The sequence below is a fragment of the Grus americana genome, chromosome 6, assembly GCF_028858705.1.
Source record: "Grus americana isolate bGruAme1 chromosome 6, bGruAme1.mat, whole genome shotgun sequence".
Classification (NCBI taxonomy): domain Eukaryota; kingdom Metazoa; phylum Chordata; class Aves; order Gruiformes; family Gruidae; genus Grus; species Grus americana.
Genome location: NC_072857.1, coordinates 11,677,809 through 11,694,088, shown reverse-complemented (window position 1 = coordinate 11,694,088; position 16,280 = coordinate 11,677,809). Strand labels below are relative to the sequence as shown.

General features: G+C 41.4%; 1 protein-coding gene across 6 annotated transcripts in view; it reads left to right on the top strand.

The window, feature by feature from the left end:
• Positions 1–16,280, top strand: part of KALRN (kalirin RhoGEF kinase) — a 518,343-nt gene that overhangs the window by 370,661 nt on the left and 131,402 nt on the right. For all 6 annotated transcript variants that reach the window (XM_054830972.1, XM_054830978.1, XM_054830973.1 and 3 more), the window contains exons 28-33: positions 1,615–1,707; positions 3,097–3,208; positions 4,975–5,165; positions 5,590–5,691; positions 6,396–6,538; positions 7,909–8,011. In XM_054830972.1, the coding sequence (XP_054686947.1) occupies positions 1,615–1,707; positions 3,097–3,208; positions 4,975–5,165; positions 5,590–5,691; positions 6,396–6,538; positions 7,909–8,011 (744 nt within the window). The remainder of the gene's footprint in view (positions 1–1,614; positions 1,708–3,096; positions 3,209–4,974; positions 5,166–5,589; positions 5,692–6,395; positions 6,539–7,908; positions 8,012–16,280) is intronic.

Below are 16,280 nucleotides of genomic sequence, written 5' to 3'. Positions count from 1 at the left end.
CACCTCCACCCACAGCAAGTTCAGACCTCTCCAGTTGTTACAAAGCCAACCCAAGATATGCTCCAGCAGGCTGCCATCTTACTCCAACACTTCAGGCACCAGAGAGAGGAGCTGCGGGGAGAAGGTCCCTTTCCAGCAGTGTATTTGTCTGATTGCCATGCAGCAGTGCTATTGCTTCCCTGCTGCAGGTTCCTGTGCAGCAGGGACAGCTGTCACTCCACCAACCCACTCTGTCTCTGCACAGTCTGACCGGGGAGCATCCTGGCAGAGCAAGGGATGCTTGAAGGGGAGGCACCTTGCTGGGAGCATGCTCTGCTATTCAGAGAGCTGGGAGGAAGGAATAGCGCTAAACTGATTACTTGGATCCTACAAAAACAAGTGTATTTAGCCAGCTCCAGGAAGTTCACAGACATGGCCGAGGTCTTGCTGGCTCCTGCAGTTACTAATTGAGTCTCAGCCATGTGCTCTGCAGACACTGTCCCTGTTTGAAGCCAGCCGTGACTCAGCTTCATGCAAACTCCATTAACCCCCACAACGACTCCCTTCCCTTTTGGGTCTTGTTCATGGCACCCGAGGAATTATTTTCTAAAACAAACTTGCCTAGTAAAAAAAAAAAAAAATCTGTTGGCACATTGTGTGAAAAGTGGCTATTTTTTCATCCCAGCATAAGGATAAACACTGGAGCTCAAAAAGCTCATAACCTCCCTAGTACTCAGCAGAAAATCAAACTGTATACAGAAAGAAAATCTCTGTCCTTGGCAGCTCTTCCCCCTTCATCTTCTGTAACTTCTTCCCTTTACAGCTTCAAATTTACCCTGCAGGAGCTGGAGATAAGTCCCATTCTCCCTCCCCATCTTCTGCCTTAGAAACCAAGGATTTCCTGATGGCCAGGAGCAAGGGGAGGCACACCCAGGGCCTGGCAGAGACAGGAGGAATTCCAACCTGTTCTATTTCAGCAGAGATCCTGCCCCTGTAGGGCATGAGTTTGAAGTCTTTTAGATGGTTAAATATGTGCATTAGGATTTCCGGGAGCTCCTAACTCCTACTGGAACCAGCTGGAGGGAGGCAGCTGGGCGCTTTGCAGACCTCACCAGGTGCCCATCTGCGATGTCTCCCAGATGCCACCTCAGAGCAGCACAGGTCTGTCAGGGCTGTGTCAGGCCTGTTGCTCCCATGTGGGTATTTCAGCTACGCCAGGGCTCTCAGATGGTACTAGATGCTTATGTTTAGACAGCTAAATTACACCCTATGCGTGCAATTTAATTTAATGTCACTCCATTTTAATTGAATGCTAAGACTCTGCTTTCAGCCTTTGTAGCTAGGAGAAACCAGTTGACATGACAGATAAATCATATTTGAGTTGAAGCCTGTGTATTTTACTCAACATAGCCTTAGCATGACTTGCATAGGGCCCCTGCAGTTTAAGTGGCCTTAGGGGGACTCTGCACTTTATTGCCAACCTCTCTGAAACCACAGTTATTTGCATGTGAGCTTAGAGTTAAAAAACTAAACAAAGAAATGCAGAGATCCAGAGCTAAAACTAGTTATGGGTGGTTCTGTCTGGCAGGGGGTTAATAGTTTTTCCTGACTGACTGCTGGTTTTATCTCTTCTAGGAAATTCAGCAAAGACACGGTCTGGCCAACTCTATCTCTTCTTATTTAATCAAGCCTGTCCAGAGGATCACAAAATACCAACTCCTACTGAAGGTACCTTAGTGAGCTGCCCTAATCAGTTCATGCTGAGCAGTTCCCAGATGTGATGAGTTAACTCATTCTTAAGGGAGCTGCTTCATCACCTGTTCATGACCTGTAAGCAGCTACTGCTGAGCTGCCACTCCTACTTCCCAGGCCTGAGCATTGCAACAAAGTGTGAAATCAGGTTGGGTGTTTTAAAGGAAAAGACTCACAGAAAGGGGAAAAAAAAAAACCCCAGTAAAAACCCGGTCACCCGTTTCAACTGAGTTAAGTAGCTTAACCATAAAAAGCGAGAACTGGGAAAGGGAAATTGAAGAGATGACAGAACTGTTTACTTTCCTTCTTGCTAAGTTTGTGACATGTAATAATTTAATTCAGAGCTTTAATGACAGCAGTAATGAACTTTGGGAAATTTCATTGACTTTTGACTGAGATTCTTTCACTGGCGTTAGATTCTGTTTGGGAGCTGACACTTTTGTGTTTGAAAAACAAGGAAAAGCTTCATATGCAAAGCAAAGGACTTCCAAGTCAAACATTAGCATTGCCCATTAAAAAAAAAAAAAAAAAAAAACAAACCAAAACAACAACCTTTATTGGTTTGTTGTAAATTGGTTACAGGTTTTTGCAGTATCTTGTGAATAGGTGAATTTTAGATCTAACTTAATCAGCCACTGTTCACTTCAAAGTAGTAAAGCAGAGAAGAAAAAAATATCTGGGGCATAAGGGAAGAGAGAGATTCTGACTTTGAAAAGCTAGGACCAGATATAATGCTTGCATCTCTTTGAAGTTTCCTGTGTATATACCAAAGGAGTGGTATGCTGTACTAGGAAGGTACTTACTGAGCCCATTCAATGGGGCAACAAATCTGTGCTTTGTGCCAGTTTACTAAAACAACACACAGGTTTACCATAGTCTTGTGAGTGCTGTGGGACAGTGAGCCTGCAGTGCATAAATGGTCTGCTAAAGGAAAGGCTAAAACACCCCTTCAGGCATTACCCCTTTGGCCTCCTCCTCAGGCGAATCTTTCCTGAAGGGACCTCCCTGCCCTGGGCACAGCCTGCTGCCTGCACCGCGGTACTCACCAGCACTGCTGGAGCAGGCAGGGGTCCCTGCAACCCGGCTGGCGCAGCTGGGCTGACTGATGTCTGCCTACATGGGCATAAGTCTCCAGAAATCTTCTGAGTGCATGCTCTCACTCGGGAGCACCTTGTTTGGTCTTGCTTTATAGTCATTCCCCTTTGATCCCCACTCTCTGTGAAGCATCCACAGCACGTTTTGACGCAGTTCAGCTTTCTCCCGTCACTGTTAGTGAAGCGGTTGCATGTAGCAAGTAACACAATGGGATATAAAGCCAGCATGTTGGTCAGAGTTTGTTTATACATGTTCTGCGTTGCTTCTTAGGAACTGCTAACCTGCTGTGAGGAGGGCAAAGGAGAACTCAAGGATGGTCTGGAAGTGATGCTCAGTGTCCCAAAGAAGGCCAACGACGCAATGCACGTCAGCATGCTGGAAGGTAGCAGATGGGCAGGAGGTCGGGGCAGGGGAGGGACCCGTTGATAAATGAAGCCTTCTTGTAACTTGTGTAGAAAGTTAGTACAGGTTGACTGTAGCAATACTGTTGATTGATCATAATACTTCCTAGCTCCCTTTTGATATTTCTCCAAAAGTTTTGGAAGAATAAAGCTGGCTGGGAAGTTTGGGGGTTTTATTTAGTTATATCTTATGTGTGTGTATATATGTATTTATATGTGCTTATGTACATACATATATGTGTATACATATACAATGTATGTATATATTTCGTTAAAACACTCTTACTTAATGAAACAAAAAAATGCCCTCCTGAAACAGTATCAGTTTAGCTGCTGGCAGCTGTAACAATTATTGTATGAAAACATTTCTAAATACTCTCTCAACATTAAAAAAAAAAGTTCTGGTTTTCTGTGTCAAAAGAGCTTGTGTTTCAAAATGTTAGTATAATTATCCCAAAGATTAAAAAAAAAGAAAAAAGTATTATTAAAAAGTATTTCAAAATTACAGAAAATAATATTTTGATTGCCCCAAAGTTAAGTCTTTTATTGGCTTTTTGATGTGTGGAGTATTTGTAAAATTTAAAAATTTTATTCTGGACAGAGATGCTTTATTGTCTTTCAAACATTTTCTTGGCCTGGGAAAATAATTTCCAGCCTGGCTTGAGTCAGAACTAGGAAACAAGAAGAGTACTAAAACAGGCAAGAAAAGGGAATGGTGCCAGTAGCTAAGCAGCACATTAAAACCAAGTGATTAAAATTGCAGGGGGGGCAAACTGACCCAGCATAAGTAGAAACACTTTAAAGATGGTTTTAACTGTGGTGTCTGATGAAAAGCAAGGTTTCCCAAAATAATGTCTGGATAATCTGTCCCCATGAGATGGCCAGCACCATGCAATAATAAAGCAGCAGAGATGACTGTGTTAGGCTAGACAAGCACTTGGACAGTTGTCTTCTGAATAAAACATTATTCCTGAATATTTGGAGCAGGGACCAGGGCTGCTTGCTGCTCTCCCAGGGCTGTCTGGCATGAGTAACAGCAGACTGGGCTGGTGGAGGAGCAGTCCCCAGCTCTGGAAAGGTGTGACCCACAAGCTCCTGAGACAGGAGCTGCTGAGACGGCAGCTTGGAGGGCACCTTGCACCAGGGACTCCCTTTTCCCTCAAGCCTCCCAGTTATGTAGAGGGAGTCCTGTGATTCTCAGCCATGTGAAGGTTTTTCACCTGCAGCTTTGGAAGATGAGAAACTCCTCCTGGAAAGCTTGTTTCAGACACAGTACCAATTTGCTCTCATAGATAGAGCTCCCCCATGCCACTGCTGTGGGCTCACGGGCCCTCGAAGCTTGGGTTAGCATGCTTGAAGGCATCAGGGTATGGTGGGGCACTCCCAGCCACCGCACGTTATGTTTCTCTGAATTTGCTTGACCTGCATAAGATTCCTTGCATTGCAGTTCTGTGTACAGTAACCACCACTGAAACCTTTATAATATTTATCTTTAAGTAATTACTACTACACTTTAGCAGCAGTCTCATTTAGCACATCTGACATATTTGCCTCTGGTGAAATAAATATATCGTTGCAGTAGGAAAAAGAAAAAATATCCCTGGGGCAATGTATGCCCATTAATTTCCTTTCAGAACATGCATAAAAAAGGAGAAAGACCTTTCTTTTCAAGTCCTTACTGCTCTGGTGTTTCTGGGCAGTACTGGTCCAAAGAACAAATACAAGCCAATGTATTTTCTGGTTTTAGGGTTTGATGAGAACCTGGATGTCCAAGGAGAGCTGATTCTTCAGGATTCCTTCCAAGTGTGGGATCCCAAGTCTCTCATTCGAAAAGGCCGTGAGAGGCATTTGTTTCTCTTTGAAATCTCTTTGGTGTTTAGCAAAGAGATCAAAGACTCTTCAGGACACACAAAATATGTTTACAAGAACAAGTTACTGGTAGGTGTGGCTGCAAAGAAAATATTCTGGGTGTTGTGTTTCTTGTAGGTAGAGCTGGAGTTTGGGGGATGGCTCACATGTCGCCATGCTGGGCTGGGGATACTCATGCCACCTGGAAGGGCTGGCTTTGGGCCCTGCAGGGCTCACCTGGAAGCCAAGCTTGCAGTGAGTCTGGAGAGGTTTAAGATAGTGAGATGTGAAGAGTGGGTGGGAAGCACAAGGAGGATCACTCAAGCCATTCACTTCCTTGCCATACCCTGGTGGTTTTCTGTTTCGTTTATCTGTGTGGAGCAAAGCAGAGACAAGATCTCACTCCCCTATCTATCCTTGCCTCCTCACTTCTCCCTACAAATGTGAAGTTTTCTAGACTCATGAGGCTTCATATATATGAAATCTCTCATCATCTATCTCTCCTCCACACTAGACCTCAGAACTGGGAGTGACTGAACATGTTGAAGGAGATCCCTGTAAATTTGCTTTGTGGTCTGGACGAACACCATCCTCAGACAATAAAACAGTGCTGAAAGTAAGTCTTTTCTGCTTGTTTTCTTTGCCTTTAGAGCTACTAGTTGAGGCCTTGGGAGCACTAAATGAAAGGTCAGTGTCTTCCCTCCTTGTATTAGCATGGCTTCCATGTCTGTCAGCAGGGTCATCCCTGCATCAGGAGCAATTCAGCTGTAAGGCCTCAGTAAAATCAAGACAGTGCACTTGTGCAGCCCTGCTGAAATTGCATCTCCTCTTGCAGCCTGGGTTGAGCAGCTGCAGACTGACACAGGGCATGTCTCAGGGTGTTTGGCTGGGAGGTGTAATTCTCTTAGTCCTTTGCCACTGGACTTATCGACAATCAACCTATTCCTCAAACCTCCAGAGATGACAGCCTTTTCTGTCAAGTGAGTTTCTAATGAAGAATTCATGTTATAGTTATTTTGTCTGAGGAAATCCCAGCTGTGCACTGATGACCTATTTCCCCTCCACAGCGCATGCTGTAATGCTAGCATTAAATATATTTATCCAGAGCTTAGCCGCTTTACTGTTGCTTGCCAAGTAGGTCTGGTAAAAATACCTCAGTTCTCCTGGGGTTACCAGGTACTCCAGCAGCTAAAACAATACAGCAGAGAGGAGAAACAGTTAATCATGCATTTTCATCAGCCAACCGCGATTCTTCTACATAGGAGGTGACACACTGGGAATATGATAACGTGTCTGTCTTTCTGCCTTGTGTAACTTTAGGCATCCAGTATTGAAACAAAACAGGAATGGATCAAAAATATCCGGGAAGTCATTCAAGAAAGGATTATCCATCTGAAAGGAGCTCTGAAAGAGCCAATTCAGCTCCCCAAGACACCAGCAAAGCAGCGAAACAACAGTAGAAGGTAACCTCAGTCATTCCATACAACCTGAAATCACTAGTGTTTTCTTGACCAACAGCAGTGTAGTGTCTGTGGGCTTTTAACTGGATTCACTTACTTTTTCTTACTACAGTCAAAAGCAGTTTTCATCATCTTTGTTTTATTATATGTTGTCTTGGCAGATGTAGCTAGAAAGCTTTTTTGTGATATGCATAAAAAGGTCTTTCATTTTAGTCTCCAAAGTATTGGAGAGAAATGAACAGTAAAAATTCTTCATAGTCCAAGGTTATGTTTCTTTCCCAAGTAGAATTTACTTCTACATGTTTGAGTATTAACAGATTTTTTTTTTCCGTTTGGCATTTTTCAATTGTTTGACAATGAAAATCACAGTTGGTCATGGTAATATATTTCTATGGTGGAGAATCTGTGTTTCGTCATCAAATACAAACTCATTTCAGCCTATGAAGTAATATTAAAACTTTTTTGTCAACTTCTTTGAATCCTGGATTAAATAGAAACTATAGAAAATGAATTGTTCTTTTGCTGTCATGCTGGCATTCCCAAAAGCCACCTGTAACTTGAGCATCTTCATTTCCTCATGAAGTTTTATCACTGTCTTATTCAGGCTGTATTATAGAGGCATCCAAAGCATGAGTAACCAAGGTCACCCAGGAGATCTGTAGCAAGGCAGAGATCCAGTTGTTTCTTCCTGGGGACGTGCACCAATTCAAGAGTTTTCTAGTAAAGAATGGGGATCTTAATTTTTTTTCTTTGTCCTTAAATATGTATTTTGTATTATTTAAATGTTTATTTTGAAAGACCATTAAAAATTTAGGATAACTATATCTATACAGCAAAAGGGAAGAAAATACCCTCTGTTAGCAGACTCAAAGAGGTAGACTTGTAGAGCTCTACACTGTCTTTATTTATGTTTGTGTGGATATCATTTTTATGGCTTAGTATTAAATTCCTGAAGAAGTGGTTCCTGTGAGACAAGAGAAATACCCCTTCCTTCAGTGTCACATGTAGCCTGGGCTGAATGGTTTTGATTAAGGCAGAAAGCTAATTGAAGGAAAATTTCTGCCTGACACCCTCATTACAGAGATATTTCTGAACACCAGAGTCTTATGTGCTGTAAATATGCAGGCAATGGCCATCCTGTTTCCAGCAGCAAACGTTGTGATTATGTGCTAATCCCAACCCTATGGCTGAGGGTGACATCATTTTAAATTGCAAGCTACTAGCAGCACGGGTTGCATCAGTGAGGTAATTTTAGCACAAAGCCAGCTCTGGCACGCTGACTCAGCACTTCTCAAATCCACCTATAAATTTGTGCACATTCCAAGGTGGTGTGTTAAGTAAGCGTCGTTGTTTCCCTATTATGTTTTTTGCAGAGATGGAGTAGATGATGCAGACAGCCAAGGAGATGGCAGCAGTCAACCTGACACCATTTCCATTGCATCCAGGACATCACAGAACACAGTGGACAGCGATAAGGTAGGACTGAAATGTGAAAATACACTGCAGCTAATCGCTCCCGGAAAAATGTAACTGAAGAGCAGAATAGAAAGCAAAATAAAGCAACCTGTCTTCTACTGAGTGAGTTGAAACTTGTATTCCCCTATGCTAGGCTATTAAAATCCAGTCTGTTTCTAGGTGCTCGTCAGTACTGTTTTACATGGTAACATCTCTATTGCTGCAACTTCTTTGTGGTTAATATACAGAGGTTGAATTGGCTCTGAAGAAACGCAGCCCAGAGCAACCGTTTCTTCCCTAGTAGAACTTGCCCTGTGGGAGCCAGCTTCTGAATCAGCAAACAGTTGGTTATGTTCCATATTTGCCCTCTGAGCTAAAATCAGTAGTTTGTTGGAGGGAATACAGGTGCTTACACACCAATTAATTCAGCAAAATTGGGATCCTGGCTGGTATTTTGAGAGCCTGGGAGACCTACCCTTTCCAGAGACTGTGATTCTGGACCCCTCTCCTCGCGGACATATGGTGGAGCATATGGATGGCCCCGAGACGCGCTAGATTCTATTGGAATGCTGCACGCTGTCGGCACGTATGTACTTGTCGTTTTACTTATCAGAGGTTCTGAGTCCAGCTGATTCCCAGCTCCACTAGGATGGCTGACTTGAATTTGTCACCCTGATACCTCCAACTGTGGTCTTCAGCTGAATTAGCAGTTGGCGGTAGGAGTAAATGGGCTGTTAGTAATAATTTACCTTAGCTACACTGTGGGGGTTTGTCATATCCACTGAGGGAATGACCATATTCTCTTAATGTGTTGTTTTGAAATTATGTGTAATTTGCAAAAGGATGAATTCTGCAGAACGATTATGGATTTATCTGTTTGTCAGGGCTTTAATTATGCTGCCAGTTACACAGGGTAGAAGGGTGTCTTCACAAAATCAGAATTCAAGTTTATGGTTGTAATGTTCACAAGTAAAGTTCAGTGCAGACGTTATTTTGAAAGCTGGACTCAGGAGTTAATTACAAATAAATTACCTTTGTAAGACCACCTGTTGTATTTATCTTAAAGGCATGTTCCCATGCTTTTGCTTTTTTTGACCAGTAGCATGCATTAGAAAAACATTTATCCGCACAATCCAAAGGCCACTGTAATGTATGCAAATACTTTGCCTGATGTCAAAGAAGTGTTTTCTCATGTCTTCAATCCACATGGACTTGTGCTGCTTTTCCGTGGTTTTCACATTTATCATTCCTGAGCAAGGCCCTGACTTAGTAGAGAACTTGAGCTCATGCTTAATTTTAAGCATTCGCATAAGCTTTGCTTGTTTGCCCCAAGCCCATTGACTCAGTTGCATGAATTGTGGTAGAAATGCAAGGTCTAGCTAAGATGCTCCATGTTGCATGCTGTAGCTGCATACAAGATCTATAGTGCTGACAGCACAGGAAACGGTCAGGCTGTACCCTGAAAGACAGCCCATCATAGCAACAGTTGGTTTAAGGATGCAAGAGTGGAAATGGTTATAGGAGTTTCTATCCAAAAACCTTGTTTGAACTGAATGGCGAATGTGTGTGAGATAAATTGAGCGCCAAAATTGTTACCGCTGGGAAAAGGCTAAATCAGTTCTAGGGTTGTGTCATGGGTTTTTATTTTTTTAAGGTGGGTAGGTTCACTTGCTTACTTAAGGCTCTCCGTGTGTTTGTATGTCCTTATATACATTTAATGAATAGAAACAAATTCCAGTGTACAGCTAAAGCTTAAATATACATGTGTTTTGTTGAATCTGAGCAACTAGTGTATCATCCTTAGATAGAGAGGCAGTTCCTGCTGAACAGTTTTCTTATTGTCACTGACGCTAATGCCAGAATACTGTGGAGAATTTAGCCCCCTGAGTGCTGCATTACTGTGTCTTCGCTCCAAGGAAAATTAACTCCCCGCATCGCTTTATAGTTCTCTCTCAGTTTTTCTATGCAATGGTTACCCAAATTAATGACAGATGGAGCTGAGTTGTCTTACTTCCCATTGAAGTGGCATGGAGGCACACCTGCATTCAGTCTCAGTTCAGACATCAGTTCTGATGCTGTTTGCACAAAGCCCTTAGCACGTGTTAGTGTCTGCTGTGGGGGGACTCTGTGTTAGCAGATCCCAAAGCTGTGCAAGGACCTAACAAGACACAAGACTCACAGTGGCGATGTTTCGCCACAGGGGAACAATTCACTGTCAATCCAAGTTATTTTATTCTCCAACTCTGCAATGGGACTTTTTCCTTCAGTGTGTAGTTGTGCTTATCTTCTAGGATGGTCTGAGTGAATTGTGGTGGACTGGGAAGATTTATCTTCTCACATAGACTGGTACTGAGTTATCAGCATTGGAAGACTGTACCATATCATGCTCCCTAGCTAAGGTTTCTTGGCACAGCTGGTAGCGCTTGGTAAACACTGTAACATACATGCTATAATTAACTCGTGGTACTGATAACAGCACCGATATGTAACACGTTCAGCAAATAGTGGTTTCCCTACCTATTTAACTTCAGCATAGTTAGCAGAGTTGTTCCCAGGAGCTCAAATTCAGGCTGAGCTTTTTGACAGCTTTAGCCTCCATGGGTGACCTCTGTGTGCCCCAGTGAGATCTCCATCCAGAGGAGCCAGGAGAAAGAGCTCCTACCTTTAAAACCTCTGGCTGTTCACAGCAGCCTCATTTACAAACGCAGGCAAAGAGCTGTGCAGTGCCAGCAGTGTGCCAGGATGGCAGCAGATGAACCCTGCGCTGGGACCATCTATGTATTAACTCAGTGCCAGAAACAATTCTCAAGTAACATTTAAGAGTTGATATTGCTCTCTGAAGGCAAAAGAATTCGAAGATTTAGCTGACACACTTTGTCCTTTGCCTAAATCTTGCTATTACTGCTATTACCATCTTTTAAATTAAATACCTGTTTACGTGGTTCCTTAAATCTGGATCTTAGTCCTTAATATCTTTAGTTTTCTTGGATTTTTCTCTCAAAAATGTAGAAAGCAATTATCCCTGGGCTCAAACATTTCATTTTCATAAAATGCTGTATAGTAGAAACACAGGCTTCAAGTAAGGTCTGTAGGTCTGCACCTTTGTAAAAGAAAAGAAAGAATATACAAAATTTTTTTTTTCCATTTGCAGTCTATGACTTTTTCTATATGCAATCTATAATCTAAAATATTTCATACACTGAAAAAGAATTACTCAGATTGTCATTTGGGAAAGTATTATATAGAGGGAAAAAGTGGGTTCATGAACTGTACTCAGTGCTAAAGAATCAATAGATAATGAATACTGCTACAGTAAGTGTAATTCCCATTGAGCATCCAAGTCAGGTCCTAGGTAACCGACTATGCAAAATTTCTTCATCCTTTTCCAAAAGGCAAACTAGACGGCTTTTGTTCTATACAGTAAGCCCTCTTCAGCATGCTATCCAAAAACCTCTCCTTAGGGAGAAATCCTTGCCCTATTCAATTCATGGCAGACAGGATTTCAGTCTTTATATTTGGATTCAAAGCAGTGGGGAATTGCATAAAGAAAATGCTAGCACGCAGGGCATTCTCATTTGTTAAGCTCATTGATCTATTGGCTTGTGAAACAGCTGTTTCTGGCGATACTGGTCCATCTTCTAATGGCTTTTTTGTGTGTTGGCTTTTGCAGAATGCTGAGGAGAGCAGTTCTCATTTCCTTCTGTTGTTTTTGGATGGGGAAAAAAGCTCTGAAATGTGAACCAAAAAATTTTTACTCTCTAAAAATAAATATACACGATATACTTTTATCTTTTCCACTAGATACTGGACTCGGCTCATCTTTCAGCAGTCATGAGACTGAGATCTTGACCTCTTCCACATCAGTGGTATTATATAAAATCTGGAAATAATCATTTTTCTAATTGAAGGTAATTGGTATAAGAGGGAGGATTTTAGAATTAAGACTTGTTGGAACAAGTCACCTAGGGGCGGATTCTCTTTTCTTGAAAGTCTTCTAATCGAGGCAAAATAGCTTTCTCCCTGTGGTATTGTTACTGAAGCAGAAGTAAGGGTCTGAAAGCTTCAGATTCTTCATTAGGAAGAATTCTCAGTTCCTTGGAAGTTTCCTTTCCAAGTAACACAGACATGAGAAGTGCCTTGATCCCCCACTTTCTTCCTCGAGGCTACTAATCATTTTGGGCTTGAACTCTATAAAGTTTTGCACCAACATGCTGCATGTTTTTTCTAAATAGGTAGTATTTCCCTAAACTATTGCCTAGTGATAATATGTGCGGATTAAAAAAATTGACTTGAAGAGATTTCTTCCTCCAACCTAGGTATTTTACTTTCAGTAAATTAGATTCGATTTAGCAACTATGAGTTTCTAAAGGGCAAAGGAAAGGATTGATTTGGTCTCATTTATGGAAGTGTCCAGGCAAGTGATGTGCCAGAATTCAGTAGCGTGTTGTATGGAGTGCTGCTCTCTTACAGTGACTGATGAATTACAGTACCACAAGTAAAATTAAATTTATGTAATAGAAAATGACTGCTGACTGTTAAGTGAATTTCTCCCGTGAAGATATGATAAAGAAAAGAGGAGCGAATTATGACCCCAGAGGATATATTTCTATTGCTTGGACGCTGCCTAGCATTAGTGCAGTTGTCACACTGAGTTCTTACTGCCCTCACCTGTGGAAAAGGGAGAACATGATAGCTAGCAAAGGAAATCCTGACATAAAATATTTTGGCACTTTAATTAGCCTTCTTGAGTGCTCACTAGCTATAGGTTGTTAATTCTTTTCAAGATACTGTCATGTAGTAGCAAAATGCTACTTATATTACTTACTTAAATGCTTTCTTATCAAGGAAATGAATTGTTCAGCCATGAGCTGACCTCTCTCTATCTCTCTAATGGTTGTGTCTTCAAATTTCCTTAGGCTTTGTGAGACTGCCTCTCAATTCTTGCTCTAAATCTTGTCTGGGACCCCTGTAAATTGAACTCTTCCTTGGGAAAATATACAAATGTATATATACACATATATACAATCTATCTTTTTTTACTGTGAACGGCTCCCTGAAACTGAGGTCATTGAAGTGACACTTGAAGCTGATAAAATAAGATTGTTTTATCTCTACTGGCAGTGCCTTCTTTGATGTGAACTTGCCCTTCTAATCATTCATGCTCAGTAATATTACTGTGGCACTTCCCCCGGCCCCTCCCCTTCCTAAGTATAAGTAAGGAATTTCCCTTTGCTTCTGTATTTCTTATCAGGAATGCAGTACTGCCAGCATCATTAAATGTTCCAGCTTTTGAATTGCAGGGCTGTACTTGCTGGTCTCCATTCAAGATTTTTCAGACTTCTGGAGAAAAAACTTGAGGCTCTTGGCGTGATATATAAGAGGCTCAAACAGACAAGGTTTAAATTACATCTTTAGATTTCCAAACGAGGCCGTCCCAGGACTGAAGTGCTACACACACCTTATTTGATTTGTTGTGCAAAGGTGCACGGGCACTCACGGAAAACGGAACCCCAGATGGGATCCAGATAGTTAAAACTGTCCCTTGCTCAGAGAGTCAGGGCCTGTGCTCTGCCTTGGTATAACTTAATCTCTGTTTTGGAGACTTGGATGATAGGGCTCACATTGCCTTTTTTGTGTGTGTACACTGGTCACTACGACTTGCAGCTTTACAGGAATTTACCCGCCTGTGATCAGCAAGTGGAGTCAACCGACAGCTCTTTTCTTGGATTTATAATGCATGTAGCACAGGATCTCCAGCTCCTCAGCACAGGTATTAATACTGGCACTGCCTACAATACAAATCTCCCAGGACAGTTCTGGGGCCTTTGGCCCTTTTTAACTCTGAGAACTTTGAAAAAAATGGACTTTGGTCTTCCCTGGATTGGAACCAGATTTCATAACAAGGGAAAATGTAATTCTTACCAGCCTTGGTTTTCAGCCAGTTTTAATCCTGTCTTGAATTATGTGTTATCTGTCTTTTCCGGCACCCATTTCTAAATCTAACAAGGAGGCGATCAAGAGGTTTACTTCTGAGAAGTGATCTGTCAAGGGTGCAAGTGCTGCTGAGAGTAGGGACATTTGTTTTCTGTTGTTGCCAGCAAGTATTTACTGTAGCTGTGGGTGGAGGCAGTACTAAAGACAGGCTGTCTTGTTTCAAAGAGCTTTCTTAGAAAAGGAGTATATGTTCTTTTGAAAAACGAAGTAAAACATGAGCAGCTGCTTTTAAAACATCACACTTGCTGCAAGCACTTGCAAACTTCATAGTAATTCCTCAGGAACTTTGTGTAAAGTTCTGACTGTGTAGCGGAGCTTTATCCATTTCTTCTTGTATTGCATGCCTGTACAATTCCGCCCACATCTACCTGAGAGATGATGACAGTGGATGAATTTCACCAAAGATCTCCTTTTTTTATCTGGTAGTTGAATTTCAGGAAGAAATTTCCCAGAGATTTTGACTGTTTCACACAACCCTGGCTTCATCACCATGAAATTATAGCGAAGCCAAAACAAAAGAAAAAAGGTGGCGCAAGCTTTGCAAGGAGTTCTTTCTTTCTCACCTGAAGACTTTTTAAAGTAATATGGGTAGTGTCAGATTTTTAATTCTATGATATATATAAAAAAATTAATCCCAATTCTTTCTAATGTGCCTAGTGCACTGTGAAAGAAAAAACCAAAACCACAAAAACCACCCCAAAATCAAAACAAAACACACACACCCCAAACCCCCCCCAAAACCCCAAACAAGCTGCCTATGGAGAGTTCCTGCCTGTGGAGAGTTTGCTGACTGTGGAGCAGCCTGTGGTTTCATTTCATGAACAAAAATGAATGAATATCTGGAAATGCGGAATATCTGGAAATGCAGAACATCTGTAGTGGCCATTGGAATAGAAATCATATTGTTCATTGGGTAATATTCCCGGGAAATAACTTCATAAAAGGCACGCATGAAATTTGCCATGCATCTTAATTATCTCAGCTGGGATTTCTGAAAGTGTTACTGAACTTTAGTGGGACCTCTGCTCTCAAAATGCTTGGATGCAATTCTGTCCCTAAAGGAAAGCCATTCCTCTGGTGGTCTGTGAAGGGTAACCGGTCAGCACTCACAGATTTATTTCCAGACCAGTGCAGAAGCAGCAGATATTTTCTTAGCACCTCTCCCAGCTTTTTATTTGCAGCTATAAATAACTGCAGATAGGAATCCAGATTCAGTTGGGTGATCAGATGCTGAGAAGAGATTCAACCAAAAGTCCCTGAAAGTGCAGTCCTAGGGAAAGAGATTCTTCAAAGATTTCTTTTCAGCGTTTTCCTCCATGCATAACTGGCAGTTACATCCAGGGCAGAAAAAGCACACTTCACTTCTTTCATAAAGTGCATTATTTTGTAAGTTTTCCATTCTGTTGTGATCCATTTCATAAAGAGCATTATTATTGATTTTCATAGATCAGGGTTTTTTATTTAGGAAATAAGAATCCCCATTCAGTGTGCTTTCAGTCTTACTCTAAGATCATTTCAATCTAATGCATCTTTTGGTGGAAAATAAGTAAATCTTTAACATTTGAAAATATAAGTCAAGTCCCTCTATGATAAAACAAGTGTATGGGACTCCTTCAGGCTGAAGGTCTCCTGAGAACGTTGTAGTTATGAATACCAAGGGTCAACAGATACATGCAAGGGTACTTAAATGTAATTTCTGTGGCAGCCCACTTAATGTCTCCTTTCTATTCCTGCAAGCAGTGTGAAAGTCAGATTCTGTACTAATGTGCTGATGAACACATTCCCCTTACAGGCACAGAGCATGCAGCTGAAGGTTGTCCTAGTTGATATAACGAGTATCCTCAATTGACAGTAAATGTGGTATCTCTCAATCACAAGATGTTTCTGAAAAATACGTGATCCTGCTTAGACGGGATGGCTGTAATTTTAAAGTGTACACAAATAAGGTGCAGAATGCTGCCCTTGTAAAGATGAGTGAAACTCAGCTGTGGACTACACTATGGCATTAAATGATAGGAAATAAATCATGCTCCATATCAATAAATTATATTACCAAACAATAAAAAATGTTTTGATATCTGCTGCAAAGAAAGAGCATGTTTAAGTTATGGGGATGTTTAAGTGAATCAGTTTGATGTAATCAAAACAAAATAGGAAGGAAGGAAGTGCAGTAAAATCCCTATCTTTCTTTCAAAGGCATCACCAACCTGAGTTTAGTACATTTTAAAATAGAAAGATTCAAATAAATTATTGATTTGCACAGAAGAATTAAAGGATATTCTGTTTTTCAGCTCTA